This window comes from Marmota flaviventris, chromosome 1, assembly GCF_047511675.1.
Source record: "Marmota flaviventris isolate mMarFla1 chromosome 1, mMarFla1.hap1, whole genome shotgun sequence".
Classification (NCBI taxonomy): domain Eukaryota; kingdom Metazoa; phylum Chordata; class Mammalia; order Rodentia; family Sciuridae; genus Marmota; species Marmota flaviventris.
In genome coordinates, this window is record NC_092498.1 from 208,959,157 (window position 1) to 208,967,646 (window position 8,490).

General features: G+C 40.3%; 1 protein-coding gene across 1 annotated transcript; it reads left to right on the top strand.

The window, feature by feature from the left end:
• The first annotated feature begins 1,555 nt into the window (after nt 1–1,555).
• Nucleotides 1,556–2,512, top strand: LOC114107703 (olfactory receptor 7C2-like). Its single transcript, XM_027955069.2, has one exon. The coding sequence runs from the start codon at nt 1,556–1,558 to the stop codon at nt 2,510–2,512; it is 957 nt and encodes a 318-aa protein (XP_027810870.2).
• The last annotated feature ends 5,978 nt before the right edge of the window (nt 2,513–8,490 follow it).

Below are 8,490 nucleotides of genomic sequence, written 5' to 3' on the forward strand. Positions count from 1 at the left end.
GTTATGCCCTTAAAAGAAAGGAAAAAATAGAAGAATTTTATATCTTACAAAAAAACCTTTAGAAGGATCTGGATTTTGGAAACAAAATAATGAAACTGAAATGAGAGATAACATGTTTCAAATTAACATCATTTAGTCAAAGAAAACTTGTATAAAACATCATAAATTAATGCTAAAATGCCAAGAAATTGCATGACACTTCATCGATGAAGAAAAATAAAAAGATCTCTGCATATAATAGCAATGGTGGAGATATAACGTGGGGAATAATCATTCTTAACAGTGTTAAATCAAAACTACCCTCAATATTATTAATAAGAAATGGACATAATCTAATTTTCTTTAGAAGAAAAATTCAGAAAAGTTTGCCCATAAAAGAATGGAAATATCTAGAGGTCAATTCCTGTTCTTGGTATGATAATCTGAACATAGTATGATGTCATTTGTTTCCAGATTAATTTATAAATTTGAGGGGATTTCTAATGAAATCCCAGCCACATTGCTCTTACAACAGAGCTTAGTCATTCTTAAATTCACCTTTGAGTATAATCTGGAAAGAGGAATAAAATTACAGTAGAAACAATACTAAATGACTTGCCATACTCCCTCTCCATTAGGAAGAGAGACGCACTTTTTTAACATAGGGCCAAAGATCTCACAACCTGATAAATGGTCATTTTTAATCATTTATTTATAAGAATGTGACAAAGATTATACCTGAATTTTTAAAAACTGACAGAGGCCATTTACATCTTAAGAGAAGGAAGTATAAAATTAAAATTAATCCAAACTGTATTTGTCATAAAGAAAACTGAGAAAGAATGGGCAGGATTTGAAGAGCCATTTCCAAGTGGTGGAATAAGTGGATGTGATGAGAATCAGATGATGGAAAATATCCATAAGATTCACATTTCTATTTAGAAACGCTAGGATTTCTTTATTTAGAAAAACCCTTGTTGGTTAGATTTATTTTTTAAAAAAGTGATAATTCAAAGGAAATGGAAACAAGGCTTAATGATAGCAATGCTTTTTATGTGTGTTAGCAGAAAGGCCACCAAAGGTCAGGATACACACGTAGAAATTCCAGAAAAGCAGCACAGTAAAACAACAAGCCTCCAATGCCTCACAGACCTGCCTGGAACTAGGGTGCTCTCATTCCCATGTGCCTGTGGCAGAACACCCCAGAGCAGCCAGCAGGGATGCTGGGGATGGAGGATGCTTAGGGAGGCTCAGGCACTGCAGCGGTGGTCCTCCTATGGCTGTGAGCCTCCGAATCCCCAGAGGGCTTGTTAAAACACAGAGTGAACGAGAATATTCACATTTCCAGCAAATTTCTAGGTGATGCCCATTGGGGAACCAATGACCTATAGCCAGTTTCATCAAGTAACAATGATAGCTACAACTTGTCAGCAAAGAGACCTGATGATAAGACAAAACAAATGATTTCTTGAGTTCCCAAGGTGTCAATAACAGACATTGGGTTCATCCTGGGTAATCTCTATTTGGAGTAAATTTGGAGTTCTTTCTCTTCCTCCTGGGAAAACACACCAGCACCATGGAAAGAGGAAACCAAACAGGCAACTTCATCCTCCTGGGATTCACAGACGACCCTGACCTGCAGTCTGTCCTCTTTGGCCTACTTCTGGCCATGTACCTGGTCACTGTGCTAGGGAACCTGCTCATCATCCTGGCTGTCATCTCAGACTCCCACCTGCACACACCCATGTACTTCTTCCTCTCCAACCTGTCCCTGGCTGACATTGGCTTCACCTCCACCACCATCCCCAAGGCTCTCAGGAACATCCACACTCACAGCAAAGGGATCACCTTTGCAGGCTGCATCTCACAGATTTATTTTTTTGTATTGTTTGGATGCCAAGACAACTTGCTCCTGACAGTGATGGCCTATGACCGCTTTGTGGCCATCTGTCACCCCCTGCACTATGTGGTGATCATGAAGCCATGGCTCTGTCTGCTCATGGCTCTGGGGTCCTGGTTCCTCAGTGTCCTGGGTGCCCTGCCTGGAACCTTGACCATCTTGAGGCTGTCCTTTTGCACCAACATAGAAATCCCTCACTTTTTCTGTGATCTTCCTGAAATCCTGAAGCTCACCTGCTCTGACACACTCATCAACAACATAGTGGTCTATTCTGTGATCATCGTCCTGGTTGTTTTCCCTCTCATTGGCATCCTCCTCTCCTATTCTCAGATTTTCTCCTCCATCCTGAGGATCTCATCAGACAGAGGCAAGTACAAAGCCTTCTCCACCTGTGGGTCTCACCTCCTGGTGGTCTCCTTGTTCTATGGCACTAGCCTTGGGGTCTACCTAAGTTCTGTAGCCACACTGTCTTCTAGGATAACTCTGATGGCCTCAGTGATGTACACCATGGTCACCCCCATGCTGAACCCTTTCATCTACAGTCTGAGGAACAGGGACATCAAGGTGGCCCTGGGGATAGTCCTCAGCAAGATGGTTTCTCACAGAGAAAGGGTCCATGCACATCTCTCCTGAGTCACAGTGTGCACCATATTGGAGACCAGAGACCTCACCCCTTCCATCCAGCTGTGGCTACCTGTGCTTGGTGCATTTCAAGGCAACTCATTCTTTGCATCTTCCTTTGGGATTTTCATGCCCTAGAAATTGCTCAATATGATCTATAGTGTACCACCCCTTTTTACTAACTAAACAGTCATTTTAACTTTGTATGAACTCAACTGCACATTTTTTGTCATCAACAATGTTGATTTGGTTTTTTTCATCTATGTATGTTTCTTATTGATTGGGAATAATGGCACATATTGATGAGGTACTCTGTCATGATCAGTACATGTGTATATGAATAATGATGAAAAAGAGTGTCATTAACATTTCCATCTTCATTGTTTTGCTTTGTTTTGTTTTATTGACAAGATGTGGACCCTTTTCCTTTAGCTTTTTGTAAATTGTATACAAAATTATTGTGAATTATTGTTGCCCTACTGTTATGTGGAACATTAGAACATTCTTCTCTTGTGTAACTGGATTTTATCCTCTTTCTTGGGCCTCTATCCCACTATCCCCCCTACTCTTTGTAACTCCTGGAAACTATGGTTATGAAATCTTTTTTGTTAGCTGAACAACTGAGCAAGAATGTGCTGTGCTTGTCTTCCTGGATTTCTTTATTTTTTTTTCTGTCCTAGTGATGGAACCCAGTGGTTGACATGTGCTAGGCCAATGCTGCCCCATGGAACAACATCCCCAATCCCTTTTTTTGGAGACCAGCTCTCACTAAGCTGCCCAGACTGGCCTTGAACTTGCAAACCTCCTGCCTCAGCCTCCTGAGTAGGTGGGATTGCAGGCATATGCCTCCATGCCTGGGCCTGTTGTGGGCTTATTTGTGAATCAAATCTTCTGTGTCAGCTATATATGCTCAGCAGTGATGGGGTGTGTAACTATGGTATTGTAAAAATGTTGTCTGGCATCTCATTTACATTTCTAAAGTGATGCAAATAAACTTAACTCAAAGATTTTCTCCTTTTATATGAATCTCTTCCTTTTGGTCAAATCAATATTATTGAATTTATGGACTCATCCAAAATATGGACTCATAGAACATCAAAGCTGTATCTTATCCTCCTTTCCAACTACAATGCCTAGTATGGTTCCTATTTACTTATCTATTTATTTATTTATTGTAGTTGTAGATGGACTGCATGCCTTCATTTGATTTGTTTTAGTTTTATGTTTGTTTGTTTTAGCACTTAGGATTGAACTCAGGGGCACTCGACCACTGACCACATCCCCAATCCTATTTTGTATATTATTTAGAGGCAGCGTCTCACTGAGTTGCTCAGGACCTCACTTTTGCTGAGGCTGGCTTTGAACTGTGATCCTCATGCCTCAGCCTCCCAGTGGCTGGAGTTACAGGTGTTCACCACCACCGCCAGATTTATCCATTTATTTTTTTATGTGGTGCTCAGGATTCAACCCAGTGTCCCACACATGCTAACCAAGCAACTAAGCTACAGTCCCAGGGCCCAGTATGGTTCTTGGTAAGTAATTTATGCTCAGTAAATATTTGTCCAATGAAGTGGAAGTCAAATGTGTGGCCAGCAAGGGGCCAAAGGCCACCTAGCAGGGCACAACCGCCTTCTACTTCCACTTCCTTTGATGGTGGAGGCTTTCATGTAGCTGTGATCCTTCTCCATTCCTGCTTTATTGAAGTTTAACTGACAACATTGCAGACATCCGGGTGACGGTGTGATCACTTGACAGACTCAAGCATCGTGTCATAATTTCCTGTCCTTTATTCCCTGTATATTTTGGCTCACTTTCTTGGATCACATATATTAAATATTGCCATTTTAATTATCTAAAAAATCTGCATTGCTTTGATTTACTGCCTTAGGTGTTCTAAATATGTTCTCTAGGGTTCCAGGTTTTTTTTTCCTTATTTCTTGGCCAACATGTGTGAATCCATCCATGATGTTCTCAGTTCCATTTCTTTGTCTCCCTTCTGGGTTTATGCTCCAAGGGTTCATCGGTACTTTCTCCTGAAAACCTGCTTCTGAGAGTCTCTGCATTGTGATCCTGGGGCTCAGCCATGATGCTTTGTGAGGCTGTGGTACTCTTTTGTCTTGAACCAATTCATGGCCATTTTATGTCATTGCTCTATGGGGTTGGTTTTTGTGTTGGTGAGAATGATACAGACAAGGAATGTTGGCAACCTTGCAGCAGTGATTTGTGAGCCACATGTACCATGACATCATCTCCCGTGCCAGATATTCGTGGAAAAATATGAATTGAACAGTTGAAATGAGGGTGCTGAAGAACCTCACTCAGCCAGGACTTCCTCACTCCACACACTGAATGTACTTGTACATTTTTTCATCAGCTAATTTCCATATTCCAATTTTCTGTACAAGACCTTTCTTTCCTTCCTTGAGTAAAGTGAATTTGGGCAGTTTTATTCCAGGTTTTGATTGCAAGGCTTCAAAAAGAATGTTTTTTCCTATACACTTCCTGTTTGCCTTTTTTAAATGTTCATATACATGTATCTATGGGGAATTGTGAACAGTGATGTGCTTTGCGTGGTAAACTCTGCCAGTGGCTTGGATGTAGCTCAGTGACAGAGAGAACTCTCAGCAGGTTCAGGCCCCATCCTGACACATACCTATCAGTGAGCTAAACACAGCTCCCTCATTGGTTTTTAATTTTCCTATTTTTCCTGATGAGCTACTATATTAATATTATTCACTGCACACCAGTGAGAGTAGTCCTTGTGGCAGAGGTAACTGTTAGAGTATCCCAATGCTTGATCCACTCATGGAGTCCCACCTCTACATACTCTTGTACTTCTTTTTCTCCAACCTGTGCTTTTTCTGACATGTTTTGATTCCATTACCTTGAAAGATGTTGGTAAGTATAGACACACAGAGCAAAGTCATTGATGGGAAGGTCACAGCACCCACAGGTACTTTCCCAAAGTCTTTTCAGGGTTGTTCAACTTTCTACTGATTGTGAGTTAGTTCTCATGCTGTGAGTTTTGGTTAACTGAATCTTTTAAAGATTTGATTCATGTATTTTGTTACCTGGACTCTGTTCTTTGCAAGTGTTCTCAGCTCTATTCATGCTAGGTGAGACAAGAAGCTGGATGTTTCTGATTTTTCTTTCCCCAAATTGGGTAAGGCTCTGGTAAATGTGTTGCACAGAGATTTAGCATTTATTTATGAGAACGACTGGTATATTGACCAAAGTTTGCTTTCTTTTGACATTTTAATTTTCATGTAATAATTGTACATATTTATGAAGCACAATGTGGTGATTCAATGCATACATAAAATGTGTACTCACCCGCTCAGGATAAATGGCAAATTGAGTATTGAGTTCCCCTTACATTTACTATTTCTTCTGTTGAGCATGTTTCAACTTCTCCCTTCTAGTGTTTTAGAAAATACATAGTGAACAATTATCAACTCTCATCACCTTGCTTGCTCTAGAAGACTAGAATTTTCTCCTGTCTGACCCATTATTCAACCTCCCTCCTCCTTGCCTGTCAGCTAATTAGGGTATCTATGCCACACTCTGCTTTTGTGACAGCAAAGGACATTTCTTTTTCCCAAGAGATGGGCTTAAAGTCAGGAGGATTCATCCTGTTACTCCATCTCACGCCCTCTTCTGCCTTCCAGTGATTTAACCCCATGACACCCCGAGTGGAAGTTCTCTCCCAAGACTCCCTCAGGAACCCCCTTTCTGCTCTTTTTCTACAAGGTTGACTCCTTTAGTTTCCACACCTAAGTGATATCATGCAGTGCTGGTCTTTCTGTGACTGCTTATTTCTCTGCAGAGTGTCCCCGGTGTGTCCTTTCACATTGTTATACATAACAGCTATTTCTTCTTCCTAAAGCCTGGGTAATATTCCAGTGTGTATAGATACCTCTTACTTTTTGTTGGGCTCTAAAATCATACATGATATTGGGATATATTAGGACATATTCAGATATGCATGGAACCTGATCCAATCAAGTTTATTCCAAGTACTTTCCTTTTCCCTCCCCTCTACCTTCCCTCATGTGCTATTCTACTCTACTGATCTCTCTTCTAGCATGATTTCTATTGTATAACCAAATATAAGTGATTCACTGTGGTATATTAGAAAGTGACCACTAGTGAGTTTCCATTCCAGGTAAGCAGGGAAATGGGGAGGACATGCATGTTTGTAGGGGAATCCCTCCTGCTCCGTGCACAACCTCCTTGCCAAGGCTCAACAGGGCAGGATTCAAGTTATTTCTCAAGTCGTCCTTTGCTCACGAGCACTGAAGAGAGTTTAGGACATAAAAGATGAAATGAAAATAAAGGTACAGTAAATGATCACGCAGTTCACTCACCTGCACATTAATGTTTACAATAAAAGTTGTATTGGGTGAATTATTTTTTTTTACTGTCAAGGTATGGAGAAATGTTTTTCATCAGCACCACGAATTTTTAAGCATCTCTGATTTAGAATCCCAGTCCTACCCTCAAATTTACCCAACAGATTATGTATTCAATTTTGAATTTATTTTATGAATTTAAGAAGTTTAATTCAGTGGTGATAATATTCCAGGCAATATATCAACTGAATCATGGACCAGGACTAAGAAAACAAGTATTCCTAACACCTCAATAGGAGAAATAATACAAGCACATATAAGGAGGGGAATAAATAAACATGTGGCAAGCCAAATGGTGACAGTTACTACTAAGGGGGAAAAAGCAACTATGAATGAGAAGGTCAAGAGAGAGTCTGATTTTACACAAGGTGTCCAGGCAAGACAGGCCAATAAGTGATATTTGAAAAGAGACCTCCAGGAAGACAGGAGGGTAGCCACCATCTGCAGAAGCCTGTGCCTGGCTAGAGGTACGGCCAGTACAAAGGCCCTGAGGAAGGTGCCTGATGCAAATGTTCAAAGTCCCCAAGGGCAAGGAGAGGGTGACATGAGCTGTTATCAGAGAAGAGTGAAAGCAAAGCAGCCTCCCACTTGCTGCAGGTTCAAGACACCAGGAGCTTCTGTCCAGGTGTTCCTGCCTTGGTTTTTATTAAGTCGATTGACAAGGTGCCTGTGTGGATAGAAATGTAATCCTGGTTTATTTATTTCTCAAGGTCTCACACTGAGTTGCAAGTGGCTGGCTTTGAACTTGTGATCTCCTGCCTCAGTTTCCCAAGCCACTGGGATTAGAGGCATAGACCACCATGCATAGGTCAGATGGAATATTCATTTAGGAAAAAAAGTGTGAAGGGAATAATATTGCACAAATTCAAAAAAGGAAAATTCACAAAGAACAAAAAATGAGCATTTTATAGGAAATATTAGAAGAGAATTTGTTTCTGTGTCATTCAATATTGATTTCATTTACTGCTATTTAAATTTTTATTGCATTTTTACAATACAGATTACACACATTTAGGAGGTATGACTTGAAGTTTCTGTACATGTATACATTGTGTCCTGATGTTCTGACCACTGGAGTATAAAGTGACTTTGGGAATATATTAAATCCAGGTCCCCCTTTTCTGAAACCTGCTCTCACCTTTATAGGCAGACACACACTCCACAAAAACAATTTGTAAAAGGATGTAATTTCTTTATCAGACACATGTATCTATCTTTTCATAATAAGAGGACTCCTGTTCCATTTAATTTGCAGAATCTTTTGATGAGAAAATTTATACAATTTTGATGAAGTTCAATTTTTCCTTTTATAAAATAATCTTTCTTTCTATGGATCAGTACTTTGGATCACAAGAACCATTTGAGCTCAGAAAGTAATAGAGATGGTTCCTCAACTTACTTTTCTTTTCACTGAAGGATGATGGGAATGTGATGGCATTGAGTAGAAATGTTTCGTTGAATTTTGAATTTTTACCTTTTCCCAGGCCAGCACTTTGTGGCCCCTGGCCGAGTAGCGCCGGGTCAGACACATGGTCCTCATGACCAACACAGATCCCCTACAGCATACTCAGCCATGGT

What these genes read in the sequence shown, in the direction of transcription:
- LOC114107703 (XM_027955069.2), top strand. Translation starts at nt 1,556, where the DNA reads ATGGAAAGAGGAAACCAAACAGGCAACTTCATCCTCCTGGGATTCACA.